The following is a 24,722-nucleotide window of genomic DNA, read 5'->3' on the forward strand; positions in this document are numbered from 1 at the left end:
CATTTTTTGAGAGACCAAACATATAAATCTACTCGTCTCTCTATTTATTTATTTATTTATTTATTTCTGAGAGCATTTGAGTAACATTTGAGTGCAAACTCTGTTTTTTGCCTGCCATGTTTGAGATTGAGTTTGATCATTGGTCATGGAAACGTACATATAGTGCTGGGGAGGGGACAAGGGTTTCTATGGAAACCCTTGTTGGTAAACAGGAAGTGAGTGAAAAAGGGGTGTGGTTTTAAGTTTTAGTTCATTTGCTCAAAGAATTTGTAGGTGGGGTTTTCATATCCATGGTTCTGCATCTTACTGAGCTGCCTTTCCTCTGGGCTCAGCATGGGATCCACCTGCAGAGAGAGTAAGCAGAGCGTGTTGTACAGTTTTATAGATAACAGCAGATCATACAGTGGAGCTAAGCATTCAAGCGAATCAGTTTGATATTCGAAACAACATCATATCAGCAATTATGGCTGTCCTTGTGTAACACGATAACACTTTAGAGCAGGTGCATTAATATAAACCTGTGATTTGCCTTGCAGCTGGAACTACTGTCTGAGCGTTAGAGTGAATGTTACAGAAAATGAATCAACGCTCTTTGATTTCCTGAATCCCCCAAAATTACAGCTTTGATATGAAATTTTGATACATATACAGAGACACTTACTTCCACAATGCCGTGGCTGATGGTGCCATATGGCTTACGACGCACCAGCAGCAAACTGATCACCATCACCATGGCAATTGCAACGGCAACCACCAGAAGCCCCACCATGGCACCACGGTTAAACGTCTCAAGAACATCTGGCTGCTGAGTAGTTAAAGAGAAACACAGAGAAAGGGATTGGATGGATGGATGGATGGATTGATGGATGGACAAATGATGGAACGGTTGGATAAATGGATTGTTGGAAGTGCAAATGGTAGGAGGGATGGATGGATGGATGGATGGATAGATGGATAGATGGATGGACGGACAAATGGTAGGATTATATGTATGGGTAGACAAATGGTGGGATGAGTGGATAAATGGATATATGGAAGAAAGGACGGAGGAGTGGGTGGATGGATGGATGGATGGATGGTTGGATAGACGAGTGGGTGGATGGATGGATGGACAAATGATGGGATGGTTGGATGAATGGATTGTTAAAAGTACAAATGGTAGGATGGATGGATAGATAGATGGATGAATGGACAAATGGTTGGATTAATATATGGGTAGATAAATGGTAGGATGGGTGGATAAATGGATGTATTGTTGTATGGAAGGAAGGACGGATGTGTGGGTGGATGGATCGATGGATGGACGATTGGATGATTAGGTTAGCTTCGTGCAGAACCTCATCTCATCTGATCCAACATTCACTCACTCACTCACTCACTCACTCATTCATCTTCTACCGCTTATCCGAACTACCTCGGGTCACAGGGAGCCTGTGCCTATCTCAGGCGTCATCGGACATCAAGGCAGGATACACCCTGGACGGAGTGCCAACCCATCGCAGGGCACACACACACACACACACGCTCATTCACTCACGCAATCACACACTACGGACAATTTTCCAGAGATGCCAATCCACCTACCATGCATGTCTTTGGACCGGGGGAGGAAACCGGAGTACCCGGAGGAAACCCCCGAGGCACGGGGAGAACATGCAAACTCCACACACACAAGGCGGAGGCGGGAATCGAACCCCCAACCCTGGAGGTGTGAGGCAAACGTGCTAACCACTAAGCCCCCCATCCAACATTCATCTATTAATAAATTGCGATCTTGCTCTAATCATTGTGATTGTGATGTGGTGAATGTTTATACCATAACACACATAATTGAAATACTTAATTTAAAACCACTAACCAGCTCATCACGCTGGATTCCTGGAGACTTGTAGACCACCTGCTTCAGCTCCACCGAGGTGTTAAACTGTGAAAAAAAAAAAAACACATTAGTATTAAAATTCGGCCATTAAATATCATCATTCTAAATTCATTCTCATTTCCTTAATGCCATTCTGCACATATCAGGCCCATGTATCTAACTACAACATGCCTACTTATTTCTATCTGACTTGAACCCATCAGTTACATCAAGCAGTAAGAACAACACCACATGCCAAAAATACACTGCTAGACTAAACTGCCCACTAAGGCTTTTTTCAGAGGTGTTATATTACTCTTTTGTGTGTCACCTTCTCCTCATATTCGTAGGTGGGAGCTCTCTCAGACGTGCTGTAATCGTACTCGTCTACAGCAGACGCTGTGGGGAGAGAATTCAATTAGCTGTGGAAGAAGGCAGACTAAATATGGAGGTATGGCCCATAGACAGAGATCTTACCTTTCTTGCTGCTTGGCTGAGGATCTTGATGGTATGATGGAGAGAGAAAGCAGTAAGTTAAGCACAGTAAAAGCACTGAGACAGTTTAAGAGACTGGGATAAACAATAGACTGTGTGAAATTCACTCTATAAAACTGATACTGTACATAATAAAAACTTCTAAGTTGGGTTTTTTTCAGGGTTTTTTTCAAGTGTTGTAATGACCACGTCATTTGGTTCGACTGTATAATAAAATATTACCCAAAACATAAAACTTTATATTAAATGTTATCTATAATGTAAACAAAAGTAACCAAGTAAATTAACACATGCGTTAATGTTAATCGTTTTAATTAATGTTAATTGTTTCGATCTTTTTAATAACATTCGTTTCTATTTGTTGTGCACAATTTTCCTCTCGACTGAAATAAACCATAGATTAGATTAGACATTAGGTTAGATCTTTTTCGTCTTAACTGTTTTCTAATTACGAAACTGAAAAAAATATTTCAAAAAATAATTTAGCAATGGTAACTGATGTAATAAAATTAAATGAAGTTATTATAACATAAAAAATTTGATTTGTAAGAAAGTTTTGGAAAGTAAACGCAATAATCAAAGAGAATTTGTTTTCTTTCCTCGTGCATTAGGTTTTAAAGCACAAGTCACGAGTACCTATGCGAGGTGGGTACGGACGGTTCTGGAAAGCTCTCTCCTCCTCCTCTTCATCCTCCTTCTCTTCCTCACTCTCGGCAGGAAGCAGCTCCTCTGTGGTGCGGGTCTCGGAGAACGACGTGGTCATGAGCTCGCTGATGTCACCTCTCTCTGTCCGCACCAGCTCCTCTGTACAGAGACACACAGAGGTGCAACGACACACAGTGGATTTTAGATTCATGTTTTTGATACTCGTATTATTTGTTTAGGATTTGCTAAAAGATCTCATAATAAAGACAGGTTTAAAGTGAGAGGGAGTATCAGATCGTACGGATCTCATCGTGGAGCTCTTCAGCCAGTGTAGGAACTTTATAGAGCAGCGCCAAGCTCTGGTTCATCCTCTCCTCGATCACATGAAGGTGAGTGTACACCTGAAATTAGAAAAGAAAAAAAAAAAACTTCCTCATAAAAGTCCTCTCCCAAATAAACAAACAAACAAACAAACAAATAAATAAATAAATCTTATGCACTTCCTTAACACTCATTTAAAAACCTCGCATTGTATCGCTTTGCACTTCCTCATTGCTAAATAAATCTGTCTGCTAAATAAATCAAAGTAAACGTAATGTAAATTAACAGCTCATGAAGTTTTAGCAACCTGGCAGCCTATTAGGAAAGCGTGTCTTATAGCAGCTCAACACTTCATTCACCAATCATTTTAATATCTTACTCTTGTCTAGCTTTAATTCTGCTTCTGTACTCTGTACGTCATGTAATGTTTCCTTTCAGTAAATTAAACTGTCACTAAGGAAATGAGATGAAATGCCATGACATGTTGCCCCACTTCAAATATTCAACAACAACAACAAAAAAAAATGATTCATTTCCCATAACAGTTTTATTCCGCTGACATAACATCTTCATTTTCATAACACTGATGTTTTCTTTATTTAAGATAAAAAAAAATCAATCATACGTTTTTATCCAGTTCTAGTTCTACTTAATATTGTGGAACATTTATGAAGCTTATCTGACAGAAAAGCACATACTTCCCTATAATAACTATATGTATCTCTTCTGCTTTGTAGAGCGTCCACCGTAAATGCTTCTAAACAGTTAGTCTTGAAATGTTAGCGTATTAAGATCAGTGGATTAAAATAAACATGTTATTTGAATGAATAACAGCTTTGGATTATTAGGGGCAGTGGAAGATAAATTGGTTAAAGCTCTGTGTTGGAGATTGTGGTTCAAGCCCCAGCACCACCAAGCTACCACTGTTGGACCCTTGAGGAAGGCCCCCAAGCCTCTCTGCTTCAGAGGTGCTGTATCATGGCTGACCCTGTGCTCTGACCCTAACTTCCAAAAGTGAGATAAGGGAAGAAATTATTTCACTGTGCTGTAATGTACATGTGACCAAATAAAGGCTTCTTCTTCTTCTTTTCCTTCTTCTAGCTGTGACTACTATCAGAGGAGCTGTTCTAGAAAATTCCCTCTGACCAATAAAGAATAAATAAATTCAGTCATGTCGTGATATCGCTGTACTGTATACAGGGTTACTAGGTAAGAACAGACGTAGCCCATGTAAGGCTCATTAAAAGGACTACAAATGATTAGTTATTTTTTTTTATTGCATTGTGTACTTTTAATGATTTCTATTCAAGCTTGTTAAAGCAAATTTGAGAAGTTTAAGTGCTTAAATATTAGCTTAAATATTTTCTTCTTTAAATACTTGACTTAAATTTGGAACGAGTTCATTAGGAAACACTTGAAGTGGGAACAAACAGAGATAACCCTAGGAGTGGTGTGTGTAACAATTACAGAAAGACTGAGATAAATTAAAGACCAAAACACAGAAAATGCCCTAAATCTAGATTTTTTTATTAGATTGAAATAATTATTTTTTTTTGTATCACTAAAACTGTCGATTTGTACCTCCTACTTATTAGAATTCTACTAGAGTGGGTTGAAGAGACTGGAGCTGAACACAAACATGACAGACTGACGTAAACTCGTAAACAGTGAGCACCTGGAACTTCATCTGCTCGGCCTTCTGAGGGTCTACAGACTCGATGTGCTGGTAGTGACGCAGTGTGTGTCGCCGATCCTTCTGCTCGGCAGCCAAGTAACGCTTCAGAGCCTGCAGCACTCGCTCTGGCTACATGTGGGACACGTGTGTGTGTGTGTGTGTGTGTGTGTGTGTGTCAGAAAGTTAGAGATTAGTATGCATGTTAGCAGATATGATATCAGTATAAACAGAAATAAAACATTCAGGCAATTTAGTAAGATTACAATGTCCAAACTTATTCAAACGGTATACAAGCATAAATATTCACTCCCTTTAAACCCCCTTCCACATCTTGAAGTGCTACATCCTGAGACAGAGATGAAGTTATCTGGAGTTTTATGCCATGAAACTACACAAACCAGACCATCATAATAAACTGGGAGGATAAAGTCGATATAACTGGTAAAATTATTCACCATTATTTCCAAATGTAGAGGTTGTAATTGCATGAGTATTTACCACTATATTAGTTATGGATTAACCAGATCCCATACGTAGTAACATCATTTGTTGAATGATGTCTATCTGCTAGGAATTTTTGGAATGTATTGGGATTTTTTTTTGTTTTAAGTTATTTTGTGGGGTATCATGACATACGATCTTATTTACATCCAGTTCAGTTCCAGGTTGTAACACTACAAGAGGCAGAAAAGGGATGAAAACATATTCAAGCCATTGTTTATTTGTAGAATGAACAGTGCTAATAAAAGTAAAGCTTGTAGTAAACAACAATGTGTGTGGTGTGTGTGTGTTAAGTGCACAGTATGTGTTTGTTACCTGTGGTGGGTCACTCTGCACAGCGCTCAGGTAGCTCTCAAGTGCCAGACGGCGGTTATTGTTCAGGGTGGCCACAACACGGGCAAGATGAGTCTCCACCAGCCTCTGCCTCTCACCTGCGATTTGCTCCTCCAGAGTTTGTAACACGGCCTGGAAATGCTAAGAGACAGAGAGATCATTTGAGTGTATTGACAAATCCATGTCCGCTCTTTGTGTGTGTGTGTGTGTGTGTGTGTGTGTGTGTGTGTATGTATGTGTGAGACCACCCACACAGCTTAGTACCAGTTTTACAAGACAACTATCAGCTAAGGATGAAGGCTATTACATATTACACATTTCCTGCCTAACAGATAGATAGATCTATGGGATGTGGTAGCCTAGTGTTTAAAGTGTTAGACCACTGATAGGTAGGGTGAGAGTTAGAATCCTTGGTCCATAAAGCTGAAACTACTGGGCCCCTAAGCAAGGCCCTTAACCCTCAGTTGCTCAGTTGTATAAAATGAAATAACGTACGTCGCTTTGAATAAGGGCATCTGCCAAATGCTGTAAATATAAATGTAGATAAATTGATTGATAGATTAATTGATTGATTGATTTCTATTTATTCATCCATTACATTTATTCATGCTAGTGTAAATGACAAAATAAAAGTCACTGATTATAGTATATATAGTAATATTCACAACTTGACCTACCTCATTCAGTGCCTGGCGGTCTGACTTCGGAAGGTTCTTGGACTGGTTATCGGCCTCTGCCCACTCCTTCATAATCTGATCCAGCATACACAAACATCTCAGAGTCATAAAAATCGACACTGTCGTCAAATGAAACATAACCTCTACTACAAAACACATTTTCCCATCAGATTCACCCACCTCATTGATGCGTTTCATCCGTCGCTCCTCCAGATCCATCTTGGCACGGAGGAAGTTTGCGTGTTCACTGTCATCACTGGGCATCTCGAAATAGACGTCCACGCCGTCTGTAGGACGCACTGTCGGCACTGTCATCAGGACAGAGTGGGAAAGAAGAGTGTGATCAATTTAGCTTGCAGTTAATGAATCATTAATGATTCAGAGTTCAACTAATTCGGATAATTACTGTGTTCAGATTACTCCTGTTAATGAAACACTATGAGGAAATAGAAAACGTCGACTGAGTAAGCAGAATGTATGTCCGACAACGTAACTGAAAGAAGTTGCCTAAGGTTATGTGGACATGAAATTGTAATGTGTGAACTTTTGTCATGCTTTTTGTGTTCCTGAATAAACTATAACCATATTTTGGTTCATTTTTGTTTTTTGCTTTCCTTTAAAAAGAACGAATAAGCTGTTTTCCCAGTAATCTGCTCTGCTTAATTACTCATTAAAATGGCATCTAAAACTCTGGCTTGTGAAAAGTATTGCGTCTGATAACATAAAGAAGGACAAAGAAAGAACCCGAGAGTGAAGAGTGAAATAGTGAAAGTGGAGGCTAAGAGAAAGAATCAATACAGATATAATGTCAGACTACTCAGCATTATTGAGTTAGAGATGAAGCAGAGATGGAGGCACTGCATTTGCACTCTAGAGTGTGTGTGTGTGTGTGTGTGTGTGATGTTATGATCTGTAGCATATAGGACTACCCCTCAGCCTACAACCAGTCTCATTGAGGAGTCTGAGCTAATGATACATGTTTCTGATCTTAGAAACATACAGCATCTCAAACAATCTCCATATAACATGACGTCAAAATGTCTACAAATCACTTTTCACTTTACAAGTCACTTTTATTGTCACATCACCACAGCACATGTTTGAAATTCTTGGGGCCGAGCTCTAGAAATTGCAGAAACACTTTACATACAGGTGAAAATGTGCAAATGTGCAATATGCTCATACATAGTCAGTACACACAGTGAACTGTATTAGACTCTGTCAACCAAAGAAGGTGTATAGGACTTGGAATGGTTTCCTATATCCATAGCTATCTATGATGGCAAATCGCAGGTTTATATTAATTCATTCCGTCCATCCATTTTCTGTACAGCTTATCCTACTGTACACATGGTCAGAGAGTGACTGGAGCGTGTCCCAGGGGATTAGAGAGCCATCACATGTATTTGAACTGGGAAAGGAAACCTAGAGGATCTAGAGGAAACATATTATTTGAAGATTTTAGACCTTCATTGAAATGAGGCCAACACTGCGAGACTCCTGAGGCGTCTAATGACGTACCAGCTCCAGTCGGACTCTGCTTCATTAAGTTTACAGACGCCAACTCCATGTGGTATTTGATGACAACAACTTCCTTATCAATACACAATTGTCAGACTGTATATTTATAAATATCACACCCTCCGGTGTCACCCAAATGAGGATGAGGTTCACTTTTGAGTCTGGTTCCTCTCAAGGTTTCTTCCTCTTCCATCTAAGGCAGTTTTTCCTCGCCACAGTCACCTCAGTCACCTCAGTCTTGTTCATTAGGGATAAATACAAACACATTTAAATATAAGTCTAATTGTTAAGACGGTGAAGCTCCAGTAAGGGGAGGTTAGTTTAAACATTAAGGAATGAAGTTTCTGAAGATAGACGTCGGTTTTAAGCAGAGTTTCAGCCTTGTGAAATGTAATCCCATGCAGCTGTACAGTGAAGCGTGCAGAACATCGAGCCAGCCCCACGCTGTGGGTTTGACGTGGAATCTAAAAGGAATCAGTGTAGCATGAAACTTAAATAGTAGCTTGTACAAGTTGTTTCAGGATCATATTTGGAAGGGCAAATGAAAGGCTTTCAGTTATTGTAAATTACCATATTCCTTCCTTCCAGTGCTCACAGGTATACACTGCGTACCGTATGTCTACGAATACACACCTCACACACGAATGGGATCTTACATTAGGTACGAAGGGCAATCATCAACCTCAAACTGACAGAGTTTAAAGTTAAAATTGCTGTCTAACAAATTTACCACAAAATTTACCACATGTATACAGCATTAAAGTCTTCACAAACATATTTCTAGAATACCAAAGACTACTAATACATTTCACACTGGATACTTTACCCAGGGTTAACTAATAATCCTGGCTAATCATTATCTGAAATTTCATACTTTACCTTCCTAAACTTTCAGAACAGTATCAGAATGGGATAAATACAGCACGCGACCACTTTAAATAACGACTTGACTGGCACTTGCACATTGGCAGATTAATCCTTCTTGGCAGTTTTAAGTCTCATAAAGTGAACAAAGGCAAACACTTTTTTCACTGCTGTGTAATCAACATGTGTGGTTTGTGTGACTGTACAAAGCATGTGATATGATGTGAGCATGTGAGTTTCTGAATGAACTCCTAGACATAACATTCTAAATCTGCACAATTTCACACTGTACATATTTAGATAGACAGGACAAGACAGGACAAGACAGGACAAGACAGGACAAGACAGGACAGGACAAGACAGGACAGGACAGGACAAGACAAGACAAGACAAGACAAGACAAGACAAGACAAGACAAGACAGGACAAGTCAGGACAAGTCAGGACAAGACAAGACAGGACAAGACAGGACAAGACAGGACAGGACAAGACAGGACAGGACAGGACAAGACAAGACAGGACAGGACAGGACAAGACAAGACAGGACAAGTCAGGACAAGACAGGACAAGACAGGACAGGACAAGACAGGACAGGACAAGACAGGACAAGACAGGACATGACAGGACAAGACAGGACAAGACAGGACAAGACAGGACAAGACAAGACAGGACAAGACAGGACAGGACAAGTCAAGACTCCCCACTGGTGAAATTGGTTTGCATGAGCAGCCGAACATAGCCATACAATACAAATTAAGATTCAGAAGCTCTTATCCTGAGTAAATTACATTTGTATCTCAGTTTTTATACTCAATTGGTTAAGGGTCTTGCTCAGGTCCCCAGCAGTGGCAGATTGATGGATCTGAAATTCGAACTCACAACCATCCTATCGGTAGTCACTTTAACCGCTAGGCTACCACGTACACGTCGGAGACCACGAGGGCTGTGCTAATCCTGATTCACACCAGGCTCTCATAAACCCCGGTAAAACCATGCAGCTAAATTACGATTGTGAACAGTTCCTCAGCCCGAGGTTACAAGCAGGGTTTAGAAGAATGATATCCTGAGGTTACATGCAGTGTTAAAAACTCTTCAGAGTACTGAAGAAATATTTAAGCGTGTATTATAGTGTGATATTAGACAGACACTCACCATCCCCACGTGGCTGAGGTTGCTGTGTTGGGGTCTTGGCACCCTGAGAGTTCTTCTCATAGTAGAAGTTCTCCAGATAATCAGAAGCCTGATAGGTGCCAGAGTCGATGGAGTACTCATACTCCTCCGGATCCTTTACCGTTGTGGGTGCTGCCTCTTCGTCCTCTTCATCATCCTCATCTTCTTCAATGTCTTCCTCCTCCACGGCTTCCTCTTCCTCCTCCATGTCATCCTCCTCTATGTCTGTTTCAGGAGAGGGGCTGGGGGTGGAAGGAGTCACCTTCACACTGCAGAGAAAAAACATTGTTCTAAAAGCTAGATAATATTCAGTTTTGTGTAAAACTGTTGTTCATGTAATTCATGGAAACATGTTAAGATTTGAATACAATTTCAGAAACATCCAGAGGAAATATTCCACGGTGGATAAAAGATATACAACACAACAGGGAATGCTGTGATAGGAAAATAATCAATGGTGTTACTACCCTAAGCTACCCATACTTATTTTACTACCCCAAAGGTAATTGTTTACCAATAATGAAACGTCCCAGTGTTATATTTCTATTATAATACACAAGTTATCCAATGGTAACAGTTTTTTATTATTATATATTAATGAATGACACATTCTTTGTTTTTTGTTTTTTTGTTAAAAGTTATTAATGGTGCTTGCAAAGCAACATTCTTGTTATTGTGCACGTACTTCGGCACGTAACTTATCCCGCAGCTTTTGTCTTAGACCCATGAATGAGGTGTCAAATCGACCGGCTCATTGAGGAGAGGTGTGCTATGTCTTTTATAAGCAATCCAACAAACGATGTTCGCATAGCGGACAAAAAAGCGGGCAAAATAATCCCATAGAAATGAATGGGAAATTCCGTGAAAATCAAAAATTAGCACAACATGGACATGTGACATATCAAAACAATCAGCATGATGAGGCGAACTCGCCACGTGCAAGCACCATTCACATTTTCTTCAGGAAATGTACATTCTAGTTTTTAATGTTGTGGACTGGCCTTGAAACAAAGTACTTCTACAAACAGTTGTTCTCTCACCATTTCTTTTAGACACTACATAAAAATTTAATCAACACCTTCTGACCAATTAAAATCGAGAATTTAAGACCTCTGTGATACAAATAATGGAACCGATATTTAATTTTCTTAATTTCTCTTGTTACTTATTACTCACTGTGATATGTTCTGGGGACATACTCTTTTTTTTTAATTTGCTCTAAAGTAAATACGCCAAACTCGATGCTCTAAAGTATTTTGACCCAGTGCAAAATAGGACATTTATAAATGATAAACTTAAGCAACAAATTTAAATATGATAAACTAATAGAAACATTTCCATTGCTACTTTCTTTTTGTACCTGGTGTTAGCAAAGGTTAAAAATACAATGTCTCTATTGCTAATCACTAATAAATGTCTGTACAATGACTAAGTTAATGACCACTGAATTGCACGGATATATAAAAAACGATCCGCTTTATGTCGTGCTGCTTTTCACTCGGTTCTCATCTTTTAATGACTAATCCCTGATATCGTCTCACTTAGCATGCTTTTCTATGTTATACAATAAAATGTAGAACAAATAAAATAAACTAAAATAAAATATGAGTGAGGGGGGCACGGTGACTTAGTGGTTAGCACGTTCGCCTCACAACTCCAGGGTCGGGGTTCGATTCCCGCCTCCGCCTTGTGTGTGTGGAGTTTGCATGTTCTCCCCGTGCCTCAGGGGTTTCCTCCGGGTACTCCGGTTTCCTCCCCCGGTCCAAAGACATGCATGGTAGGTTGATTGGCATCTCTGGAAAATTGTCCGTAGTGTGTGATTGTGTGAGTGAATGAGTGTGTGTGCTCTGCGATGGGTTGGCACTCCGTCCAGGGTGTATCCTGCCTTGATGCCCGATGACGCCTGAGATAGGCACAGGCTCCCCGTGACCCGAGGTAGTTCGGATAAGCGGTAGAAGATGAATGAATGAATGAAAATATGAGTGAATTAAAAAACAAAATCTAGGCATTAGGATAAATCCTAATCCCTAAAGTCCTATTTTATGCGTAATTATTAAATTTCATGTTAAAATAAAACCTTTTGTACTTTTTAAAAGGTTTTTAAGAGGATATTTGAACAGAGATACTACATGTGTAATTTACATTTACAGCATTTAGCAGACACTCCAGAGTGTCTGCTAAATGCTTTATCCAGAGTGACTTACATTTTTATTTCAGTTTATACACCTGAGCAATTGAGGGTTAAGGGCCTTGCTCAGGGGCCCTGCAGTGGCAACTTGGTGAACCTGGGATTCAAACCAATGACCTTCCGATCAGTAATCGAACACCTTAACCACTGAGCTACAACATCCCAATCCTGTAATCCTGCCTTATTGTGCATAGTAATGTTTTACTCCATTCTAGTACATTTATAGGCATGAAGTATACTGTGTGAAATATTAATATGCATTTTATATCTATATACTGTATATTTCTATGCAAATAAATGTAAATGCATTGATTTTATACAGAATACCTTAATGAACAGAGATGGCTCTTACCTGGTTGTTTCTTTTTCACCAGCTAGCGACACTAAAGGCGGAGTCGCTCCCTGCTCACTGTCCCCACCCTCATATTCACCACGTCCACTGGCTCCACCTCTTCCTGGACAGCAGACATACTCTACACCCCGGAAACGATCTCCACATTGTAACAGCATCCCGTAACTATGGAGCTCCAGACTGTCTGCTGTGCACGCCTAAAGAGAGGGATAAACAATACAGAGCACAATACAGGTAGCCGTGAAGGTCGTATGATTAAATACGTTACGGTATTTACTAACCTTTTATACCATAGTAACAAAAAAAAATAAAATAATAATAATTAAATAAAACGAACACAAGTTGGTGCAGTTGTTTTTGTACATTTGCAGGTATTTTTATTCCAAGCTACAAAGTACTAGTTTAATCTTAGCTCCTTTTTTTATTTCTCAAGATTTAGCAAGTACTGATTAACACCTATAAGCCTGCTGTATTTTTAGCGTAAAACATGACTAATCTTTAACAGCTATGTATAAATAGAGAGCATTTTCCAAGATAAATTATGTTTGATGATTGATGAACCCATTTGTAAACATATTACCTTTCAATTCATATTTTAAAATAAACAATTTTAATCCTGGGGGGTCACGGTGGCTTAGTGGTTAGCACGTTCGCCTCACACCTCCAGGGTTAGGGGTTCGTTTCCCGCCTCCACCTTGTGTGTGTGGAGTTTGCATGTTCTCCCCGTGCCTCGGGGGTTTCCTCCGGGTACTCCGGTTTCCTCCCCCGGTCCAAAGACATTCATGGTAGGTTGATTGGCATCTCTGGAAAATTGTCCGTAGTGAGTGATTGTGTGAGTGAATGAGAGTGTGTGTGCGCCCTGCGATGGGTTGGCACTCCGTCCAGGGTGTATCCTGCCTTGATGCCCGATGACGCCTGAGATAGGCACAGGCTCCCCGTGACCCGAGGTAGTTCGGATAAGCGGTAGAAAATGAATGAATGAATGAATTTTAATCCTTAAAAGTATATGAGCACCCTGTGGTATGACCGATCGTTCCTTTCATATTGTTAATAATTTAAAGAATTATTCGGTTTAGAATCTTTACAAAAAAATTACAAAAAAAGTTTTTTTTTCCTATTTTTTTTTTATTTTTTATCTATTTTGATTTTTATTGAATCTATTCTATTTTCAAGGTGGAAGTTAGCTACGCTATAAACAACATGGCCTCGGCTTTTTTAAAAAAGACTTTTCACTAATCATAGCTCTTGTCACTCAGGCCATTCTCCTTTCACAAGCTAAAAAAAAATAAATAAAAGAGACATAGCACTGCATATTTGTATGAAACGGTGCAATTTTATGGATTTATTTTTCGTCTGACCTAGCAATCACTCACAAACAAAAAAGCATGCATTTCTGAGTGTCAAAATCCAATATAAAAGAGACTCTTGGCCAATTTTCACATTGAATTTCATATTATAACCTATTCATGCTGTAAAATTCTTATTTTTTTCCAACATTGCTACATGTTTCTAAATGCAATTTTGGCCCCAAGACTGCAGTAGAGGTCATTTCAGTCTTTTCTACACTTTAATCAATTAAAAGCCACAAAAAGTAAAGTCTGGGGCAAAAACGTATTATGAGCCAGAGAAATAAACACCAGAGAGCAGGAAGGAGATCAAAGGGAAAGAGGAAATGACGAAATTCGGATAACAGAACGTTCCAGAAGATGGTGAAGTAAATGTCATGACATTAAAACAACATTCTAGTCCCTTGCTCTTAAACTTTTAAATTTTCCACATAAAAGTGTCACAATTGAATACACTGCCTGAGCTTTTTTTTATACAGGATTTATGAGTGCTGATATTTTAATGTGCATCCTGTTTGAGCAACAGACTGTGCAGATCACTTACGGGTGAAGTCCTTTGGCCTCCACAAGGCTCTGCTTCATTGTTTAATGTCATGTTATAATGTAACGTCATTAACCAACTTTATATACAGACTTTAGTCGACTCTTTCAGGTTTCCTGCTGTTCTCTTTAGTATTGCTCTTGTGTCTGTGGCGCTTCTATTTCTGAAATTATGGATATCCTCGTTGTTTATGACCTCCGTAAAGACCGGTATGGTTATTTCTCCTTCTCACATGCTGTGAAATGTCAATCATTTCTGTGTTACGGGCTAGTTGAAATATACAGTACAATCAAGGTGCGTCGGTTTGAGAATCCAATTACAAGGCAATGTCTATGCAAATATGTTCATTTATCAGCTGCTGTTTGAAAGTCACTTCAGGAAAGACAATTTTGTCTGAAATACTTCTAAAGATCAGGCATTAAAATACCATTTAATACAATAACTAATGGTTTCCAAACCTTTATTTTGTTACATATCCTGAAATGTCTGTCTCGGTAACTCAATATAATTAGAAAGTTGTCATTATGACTGCGGTAAAAATGTCTATAAAAACGTCATATTTGATATTTACAGCACAAACATTTGCGAGTAACATTCTCAGAGCCTGTCAGAGTGCTTTTTTTTAATTTGCATTTACCTCATGAAACTAATACACTCTCATGTCTACACTATTATTTTATAATGCATCTCATATTTTCTATAAAAATCTAATTTTCTATAATTTTCTAACTCTTTTTTTTGTATTGGCAAAGTAGGTAATAATCTGGTAACTGAAGAATAAACAGAATAAACTGCTTTTTTTTTTTAAGAAAACTGCTCCCACCTCTTTAGCAATGTTATGCCAGTAGACATAGCTCTCACAGGAGTCCATCTGCTCCTGGTGCAAAAAACGGCAGCGGTCTGGAACCAGAAGGGCCTCGCTCACATACTCCCCTACTGCCGAAACAGAGCAAGAGTTAGAGATTGTCGAATTGGATGGCAAATTGAGAGTAATGGCAGAAATGCACAAAAATAAATGGTTAGAAAAATGGAGTTGTCAGTATGACATTGGAAGAGTGCAAAGCAAAATAGCAGTTGGCAGATGGAATGATGAAAAAAGAAATCGTACTTTCAGTCCATGTCAGATAATGGTAGAGTAAAAAAAAAAAAAAAAAACAGAGTTAGCTGACTGTTTGGGCTGATGCAGCATACTTAAATTATTATGTGTATTGTGCAAAAATCAAGGACAAGGCCAACTATAGTGAAACAGCTGTGGGTGCAAATTCTGCTCATTCATCATAATTAACATCTCTGCACTGCAATCCACCAATTTGTTTTTGTATTACAATCTCTATCTCCTCTAGGGGATAAGGGTTCAACCCTTAACAGCATATGAATTTTTACATACAATATGCAAAACATAACATGCATTGCCGCCTACACTGTCCCTTCATTAATGTCTAAAAAACAGAGGCAGAATGCATGATGAATGAAATGGATAGGGCTTGTGGAAGAAGCACTGAAACAGCTAGTGCTAGAGTAAATAGAGGTCAGAGTGAATGGAGCAGCTATGGTTGGAACTAAAAGGTGTAAAATGGGTACAGATTGGAGTGGCTAAGGGGTTGAGTAACTATGATTGGACTGAATTTGAAGAATGCCTTACAAGCTGGCACACCTAAACATGAATAGTGTTGAACTGACCATGGGTATAGCAGCTGGGTGTGGACTACTACAAGTTAGCTAGACCATAGGTGGAGTGGCCCAAAGTGCATTTACTAATGCTAAGTGTGAAGAAGCCATAAGCAGAGAAGGGCTAGAGATGTGACTTGCCTATGGGTTAATAGGGTGCCCCAACGCTTAATGACTAGTCTTAGAGCTTTCAAATGCTGGTATAAGCCGGACTGCATAGGGTTGGTGTAATACATTGGATTGGAACAGGAAAGTATGAAGTGGCTAAATGTTGGACTGGTATGGCTTAAAGTATAATGACTAAGATTGCTGGTGTGAAGTGTGGGCAAGAGTTGATAATATTGGAGTAGCTGGTGGCGAATTGGATTAGGGTTGGAGTTGCTGCAGACTGGAGTGGCTACTCACTGACTGTCTGAAATGACTATGGATGGAGAATTGTGTATGGGCTGAAATGACTGTAGCATACAGTGACTGGGGTTTAGTGGCTATGTTTGGAGAAGCTAGTTATCAAGTGATTTGACTTGGAGAAAGTGGCTATAGTTGGAATGTCTAGGATTGGAATGGGAATAGATGGAGTACCTTGAAATCAGTTTGGCTAAAACTTACTAGGGTTGGACTCATTATGAGTAGTAAGGTTGACATGACTAAGTACGGAAGGTCTATAATATGAAGCGGAATATAGAGTGGTTAGATGTGGAGTGACTTGAGATGGAAGAAATAGATACAGAATGGCTATCGTCGCTGTCAGGCGGAATCCTCGTATCTCCAAAACCATTATTTTTCAGGAAATTAAAAAACTGCCGTACCTTATCTGCAGTGCACAGGGTTTATTCCGCGTTGCAGTGGATTGTCTTGCGTTAAATTCCTGTCCTCAGACGAGCACCAGAACTAGCGGCGGTCAAGATTTTGTTTTCTTTGAGCCCAGTGTTTTGAAGACATTTACCTCAGAAGACGTGTTGATTCGTTGCGACTCTTCTTGAGGAGAAATATGCCGTGAAGCTCTCACACGGAGTGAGGAAGAGGTGGACAGTTGAAGTGTCCAATGGAGTTATGAGATTTGCGCTCAAGCTATTTTCAAGACTTTAGATTGGTTAATAACTTGTAAAAATAACAGACCCACGTGGGGACTGACCAATAGCATCGATATGTGAAAAAACATGAAATTGACAAAATTTGGACATATACAGTACGAGGTTTCCGCCCGACAGAGACGATATGCTTTAGACTGGATAGATGTTAAATGACTAGCACTAGAATGGCTACGAGTTAAAAGGAATAGAGCTAGTGTCACTACAGGTTAGAGTGCATGGTGTTTGTGGAGTTATTGGGGTAAACTGAGGAGAGCTGTAATGTCTTGAGATAAATTAACTGGGTTGGGCTGAATAAAGATGGAGTAACTTAAGGCCAACAGTTTGGGGTTGACAAATGCAGAGTTGTCTAAAGATGGTGTGGCTTGGGATGGTTTTCTCAAGGTACAATAGCAGTAATGCCTGATTTAGGACTTACCCAAACAGCGGAAAGGGACGACAATAAAAGGTCGAGTCTGGCAATGTCCCCATCCCTTCTTACACCATGCTGGGATGGTAATAGGAGTGGAAGCTTCTTCAACATGGGAAATCTGCAAACCTGGGTACATCTAAAACACACAGACACATAGACACACAAAAGAAGGGAAGTCAGGTCCAGGACTGATATAGCAAGATACCGGAGATATGAAATATACACTAGGAATGCACAGATTAGATAGAGGGGTGATTAAAAAAAGGGTAGAATAAAGTAGAAAAAAGGGTAGGAGCAATAAAGAATCCAAATGCTTCTCCTCCTGCTGATGTGCTTCTACTTTATGTGCAGTGAAATATGGCTTGTCTTTTAATTATTTAGTGCAGTCCTAATCCTTTCTATTATCTTAATATCAAGTCACGAATTTAAACTTAGAGTCGAGTACCTTATATTAAACCATTAAATCCTAGTAAGAACCTTTCTGAAAGGTGTAGCATTTACCATGGAAGCATATTAATCCTGAGATAAGGCTGCTGCCTGTGCTATAGCAATAGTAGTAGAGAACATCCATGTGAAAATACCATATTACTACATTTGAACACAATTCCATGTTACATAATTTGCTCTCATGATATTGTTGACAAAGTGCCAGGAATACATTGGGACAGATTACAAAAAAAATAAAAAAAAGTATAATATTTTATTCATCCACTAGTATTATGCTAAACAGGTAGGAAACGTGAATGCTGAGAACATCCTGGAATAAATAAAGCTAAGAACGCTAAAACAAATACCACAAACAATACGTATTTACATCTTTGTCAGATTTGTTGTTCAATTTCTAGCAAAAGTTTCTGAATGGACAAAATTATACTTGAATTACAATCAGTCGAAACTGCAATCCCAAATAAAGGTCCTTGCAATATTGGGGAAATGTCAACAGCATAAAATAACTGACTGCTATAGTCATGAATACTGCAATAATAGGCCATTAATCTGGAATATTGGCATATACATAATAAATACAACCCATCCGAACAAAGGGTGTAGTGTCATTTTATTGCAGTTTGTTATCCTATTGCCTATGGAGTAGCTGAATTAGTCACAACGTGTTTTGCAGATAAAATGCGGATCTCTTTTCACATTAACGAAGGAAAGCGCTAAAACGGGAGTGATAAGCACTCTTGCTCTCAGCTCAGCTGGGAATATACACCACAAGCTTACACTGCACTGTTGCACTCACATCATGCATTTTTATATGCTTCAGCCAGCAGTACATGCTATGCCCTTTTTAAAGATGCTTTATATACGACCTCTGCAGCTCTCAGAATTACAATCTAAGCACTCTTGTATATAAGGTGTTTCATTATTAGAAACATTTTCACTTCACTGCTTTTATACACATTGATATCGATTGAGATTGGGGGGAAAAAAGCAAAAATCATGGTCAAGTAGAAGCAGGTAATGGGAGGAGCTTGCTTCTTCAGAAAATACATTGGCGTTGTCCAGAACACCAAGCCAGGAAGTCAAGAAGCTTTTATTGTCATTTCAACCATATATATGGTTATACATGGAAAACCCATATATAATAGTATATTAATAACAGGACCTAATAAAGAGGAATGACAGTCTTTTCCCACACACCTTTTGAATCGACTGGCAAGGTTAACATTTTATTGAGGTGACCATGAAATTACATACATTACACCTGCTCCTGTAAAATACAATCATGCAAAGCAATCATTGGATCTAATGATTTCTACAAGATGGCTACATATATTAACTGTATGAAATACGGTGAAAAGGTTACTCATTTTTTATCCCATCTTTGCAATGGAGTCCAAGATACTTGTGCAGTGGACATTAATACCAAAAGTGCACAATTCCAAAGCTATAAATTACCGCATTGTGAAGCAATATACTGTATAATGTTGTTTTTGTTAAGACTAGGTTATAAAAGGTGCTCATTTTATTCTATGGTTATTCTTGTGGCTGTACGTTTCGAACATTCCGCAGTTACAAATTGTCCATCTCTATATGTCAACCACTGGTCCCTGTTACTGATGTAAACACCATCTTTCCAAGTTTGACATATATACAATGTCCTGCCTGCTCTCTGACTCTTCCTCTTGAAAAAAAAAATACAAAATACTTACTATGTGGTCTCCTTTAAACTCTGTTAGTTCAAAGTTGTTAGAGTTTTTGCATAGAAAATCTAGAAGAACATGACAGGGCATGATATTGGAAAATAATGCGTGATTGGGTGATGATATTTGTATAACAGATACAATATAATATTTTATTAATTCGATTAATTTGAAGAATGAATATTTTTTTAATTAAACTGAACAATGTTTTTTAGTCATTTTTAACTTATTATTGAACAACACAATACACTTTAAAAATGTATCTAGTGTGGAAACTTTGTGAGAAATGTTAGCGCGAGCATAATTTTGACACCCTATGGTACTCATGGATTGGTTAACTATGTTATCTAGCTTCGATAGTTGATTACTTGGTATTTTCCACCTGGGTTTGCTAGTTGGCTTTGAGTGACTAAATAGCAGGTTGACTAGTAATCTGGGCTTGACTGATACATGAAAAGTGTAATTCTGTGCAGCAGGATGGTTAGCTTATGTTCAGTTGACTAGCTTGGGTTTACTTGTGTAGCTGGGTTTTGATTGTTTAACTAGTTTGAATAAATAACTAGAATCTGCTTGTTAAATTGGGTTCATTGCTAAGTGGTAGTTCATTGATGATTTAAGTATCTACAGTATACATCATTTAAGAGTAATGAGAAAAACATTGCATGGCATTTTGGTAAAGTTTGTTATGATTTGGTAGTTCACTTGGGTTGGGTTGGTTAGCTGGCTTTTAACAACCATTTAACTTGTCATTAGTATGAATTGTTTAGCTACATTTTTAGATTGATAGATAAACTACTGTACATCAGCTTTTGTGACCAACATCTTTCAATAACATCAATTCACCGTCAATTAAAATTGTTGTTGACTATAGAGATTTGTGATTGATTAGCTGGGTCTGATACGGTTGATGGCTTATCTATAGCTCGATTGACTAGCAACAGTTTGTGGTGATGTATCTTGGTACATATTGGTTCTGTTTTTTCTCTCTCGCTTAAAAAAAAAGAAAAGAAAGAAAAGCAGCACTATAGTATTCTCCACTGAGATGAAACTAAATTTAACTTTATTATAAGCTCTATTTGTATTAAGAATACAAAAGAGAGCCATGAGAAATTCCCTCAGTGTGCAGGCATATGGTGAGGGATTATTCTGCCGAAAGCACAGTCTGGCTTTGCAAAAGCCCTCGGCTGGTGTGCAGCCTGCTACAGTGTCCAGCAAGGAAATGACATATTCTTTGGCTTCACCACTTCATTAAGTCTATAATGTGATAGGTCTCAGTGGGATGAGTTCTTATGCCAACCATGTGTGTACAGTTTGGTGTAGTGTGCCAGCACCAGACATGGCCAGCATCAGACATTAGCATTGCTTGGTTAATAATTTGGGCTTGGCTATGTAACGGTGCCTGAAGATGAAGTGCTACAATAAAGAAATGCTCAAGAGAAATAGTGCCTGTAGTGCACAAAATAAAAAGCATATGTCATGTTTCATAACTCATATTGCTTCGTATGCACTTAAAATAAATAATAAGATTAAAGTTGTATGTACAATTACAAAATAAAGCAAGCTAAAAAGATATTAAAATACTTAAAGCATGTAAAATGAATAGATTTGTGTAAAAGTGTATTAAAATATTAATATTTAAGTACATCACTCACATCAGCGGTAAACCTTTTTCTTTAATACAAGGTGTTAATCCTGGGTATACGGTATAATTAAAGAAACGTCACTTTTGTATACATTTCCTTTTTTTAGAATGTAACATCAAAATGTACCACACTGTATAAATGTAGAAATAAACAACACTGCTGTTATCAAATTATGCTTCTAGATTGCTGCTACTGCCATAGACAAATCTAATATTATCCCTGGTATTTGATCTATAGTAATGAACACAGGTTTAAATGATATAGCAACAATGCACCAAATGCACCAGAGTTTTACAATGTGCACATTCCACCTAGATGTCCAGCAAATAAAAAAAACAACAACAACCAAGCATCATCTTTCCACTCGATGAAATCAAGTCAGAACACAAATCTTCTTATAAGAGAGAATCTATTGCGGCTACGCAATATTCCTCCCCTAAGGGGTATGCTGAAAATAAACCCCTTCAGCTGATTGATGGTGAAAATCATCATCATTTTATTGCACATCTAATTCACCATCGCTTATTTGCACCAGACTGAAACACTGAAGAAATGAGGCATCCTGCAATGCAAAGCAAATTTTTTGCAAATAAAATGATGAGAAATTTGACTAATAAACTGCCATTTAACTGATTAGCCAGAATGTATTGACTAGCTGAGATTTGACTGGTTGGAAAGGGTTTGACTGGTTTACTGGGTTTACTAAGGGCACACGTGGTTTAAGTGGTATTCCACATGGTAGCTGGGTATAATTGACTAGAAGTGGATTGGTGCATTAAAATTAGCCAAATTAGAAAAATGATGAGAAAAATGGGACCTCTTTGCTAGGTTCGCTTGACTAACTGTGATTTTCTTGAGTAGTAGGGGCTTAATTGATTGGCCAGATTTGCGTGAATAACTAGGATTTGGTTAAATTGGAATTAAATGGGTAGTTAATTAATTATTTTGGGTCTTTACTGGTTTAAGAGTTTGATTGACTCGGATATCTATACTTCATTTTAAGTATGTTGCAAAAAAACATTGAATGGCATCCTGCTGAAACCCTTCAACCTCCAACTGGTCAGCTGATTTTGACAGATCATTTCTGTTTGGTTGGTTAGCTGGATTTGATCAACTGTTCATCATTTAGCTTGTCATTTGTTGGGAATTAATATGTTTTTTATTAATAGCTAGACTACACCAATTTTATAACTAAACCTCCTTCAATAACATTATAGCAATGTGTAAGTAGGAAAATATCCACCGGAATTATTGTCAAGCAGCAATTATTGTCAGGCAAAACAGTTGTGATTGATTAGCTGTGTCTGAATGAATTCTTCAGGTATGTCAAAAATTTGCTGAGCTGAACTGAGATCTGACTGGTCAGGAGGGGTGGGCCTATTTACTTGGTTTTATATTCACTTTGTTTTTAAAGGTTTGACTAAAGACTTAATCGAACCTTGGCAAGTGTGAGGATAAACATCATCAGCAAAAAAGTGGAGTAGCATGTAAACTAATGCATCCCATTATTTAAAAGAGCCAATAATGATTAAAGATGGTGTGCATGACTGTACCTCTTGACAGTAGGACAGGATCTTGCTGGGCTGGGTGAAGCAGCCTTGACGTCCCTGTGGGTCTGGCTCCCATTGACCTGTCGCAGTGTTCAGGTGCAGAAGCTGACGTCCGCAAAACATGGCAATCTGAGGCTCCACCACCAGGGGGCCTCCCACTGGTCCATTGACCTCAGTCATAGCCAAACCCTTACAGAGAGAGACACAAATACAATTATCATTATGAGTGTCTGAATATTTGGAAGTGAGCATATGCAACAAATTTAATCTTACACAACATGAATACCAGCAAGCAAACAAAAGGAAGGGCAAAAAAGAAAGGAAGAGTCCAGCCCTAATAGTAATACAGTATATTGTAATTATCTGGGTTCATCCTTTAAACCTTGTACCACAAACCAACAAATATTCAAAACGACTTGAATAACAAGACAGTACCTTTAAAATTCCAACACATTTTGATTCACTGGTTTTCATTTCCGGTCTTAGCCTCTGAACCCCTTCTCTGTTATCTTTCCTTAAATACACTCATGTCTCCATGCATTCTAGGGGATTTTCCGGACCAAAGCTAGGAATCACAGTGCTAATCACTCAACAAGGCTTCCTTAATTTTGGTCAATTTCCTCTTGTTCTATCTTTATTCCTTAATCACTGCCTATTTCCTCTTGTATCTTTATTCCACACACGCCCTTCTCCCAAGATACAGCTTTAGACCTCAAAGACGTGGGCTGATTATTGAGCTGAGATAATTTACCAAACCTCAAAATTGTTATACGGTAGCAGTAAGAGATTCAAAAAATTAGCCTTCATTTAATTCTGGTCCTTAACCTAAAACGATAGTGTTTCCTCTAAATCTAATCTTTTGATAGAGTGACTTGTTTCTGTTTATCTCTTCATCCTTCTACTGTAGTCCCCCACTTCCTCTTTTTGGGATTTTCTCATTTGTCCCTTTCTTATCCTTTTTTGAAATCCTTTTCTTTCTCAGACTCTACCCCAATATTGGCTGTAGAATGCTGGTATTGATCTGGGATGTGTTTCTTTTTCCTGGGCGAGGGCCCATGGGACCATCATGCAGCTGGAGTGAGCAGTAATCCAGAGCTATAGTCAGGTGTTAATACAAGCTCATCGACTGTTAGGCCACTTAGGTACTTCAACATCACAGAAGGGATCCAGAGAAAGGGAGCAGTGAAAACCAAAAATGTGCGGTAGATTGATTGGCTGAGCTTGACTGATTTGTTTGGTCTGATGGGTTTACTTGTGAGGTGTTTTTTTTGATGAAGTGTTTAGCTGGGTCTGATTGGCCAGCTGGGTTTGGCTGACTTTTTAGGATGGAGCGGTGAGCTGGATTCTCATGGTTATTTGGGTTTGATTATTTGAGGAACGTGTGGTTCAATGGCTGGGGATTTAATTCTGTCGATTTAACAGGTCACGTGTTTCGTTTGGTCGCATGGTTTTATTTGGTTGGCCTTGATTGATAAAATGGGTTTACTTTATGGGTTTTCTAAATTTGATAATATCAGGGTATCTGAAGTTGACTGTTTAATTGGATATTGCTGATTATGTGGGGTTATTTAGTTATTTGGGTTTGGATTGTTACCTGGATTTGGTAGGTTAACTGGGGTTTAAATGGTTAGTTGGGTTTGGTGGGGTACCTGAATTTGACAGGTTATCAGGAGTTGATTGATTAGGTAGTTGGATATTAGCGTTTGGAAGGTTATCTGGTACTGAGCT

At 38.6% G+C, this 24,722-nt stretch overlaps 1 protein-coding gene across 3 annotated transcripts in view; it reads right to left on the minus strand.

Moving 5' to 3' along the window:
• Positions 1 to 236: 236 nt before the first annotated feature.
• The window catches only part of aplp1 (amyloid beta (A4) precursor-like protein 1), a 71,342-nt gene continuing 46,856 nt past the window's right edge, over positions 237 to 24,722 (minus strand). Inside the window, exons 2-17 of one of the 3 annotated variants that reach the window (XM_060887979.1) lie at positions 22,998 to 23,183; positions 17,661 to 17,790; positions 15,310 to 15,419; positions 12,600 to 12,796; positions 10,042 to 10,328; positions 6,686 to 6,813; positions 6,506 to 6,580; positions 5,811 to 5,969; positions 4,995 to 5,123; positions 3,300 to 3,399; positions 2,990 to 3,157; positions 2,336 to 2,359; positions 2,190 to 2,257; positions 1,859 to 1,924; positions 662 to 805; positions 237 to 344 (exon numbers count right to left, since the gene is read on the minus strand). In XM_060887979.1, the coding sequence (XP_060743962.1) occupies positions 246 to 344; positions 662 to 805; positions 1,859 to 1,924; positions 2,190 to 2,257; positions 2,336 to 2,359; positions 2,990 to 3,157; positions 3,300 to 3,399; positions 4,995 to 5,123; positions 5,811 to 5,969; positions 6,506 to 6,580; positions 6,686 to 6,813; positions 10,042 to 10,328; positions 12,600 to 12,796; positions 15,310 to 15,419; positions 17,661 to 17,790; positions 22,998 to 23,183 (2,070 nt within the window). In that variant the 3' untranslated portion in view covers positions 237 to 245. Of the gene's footprint in view, positions 345 to 661; positions 806 to 1,858; positions 1,925 to 2,189; positions 2,258 to 2,335; positions 2,360 to 2,989; positions 3,158 to 3,299; positions 3,400 to 4,994; positions 5,124 to 5,810; positions 5,970 to 6,505; positions 6,581 to 6,685; positions 6,814 to 10,041; positions 10,329 to 12,599; positions 12,797 to 15,309; positions 15,423 to 17,660; positions 17,791 to 22,997; positions 23,184 to 24,722 lie in introns of all 3 variants that reach the window. The other 2 variants (XM_060887978.1, XM_060887980.1) reach the window with 2 other exon arrangements.

Source organism: Tachysurus vachellii, chromosome 15 (genome assembly GCF_030014155.1).
Source record: "Tachysurus vachellii isolate PV-2020 chromosome 15, HZAU_Pvac_v1, whole genome shotgun sequence".
Lineage (NCBI taxonomy): Eukaryota > Metazoa > Chordata > Actinopteri > Siluriformes > Bagridae > Tachysurus > Tachysurus vachellii.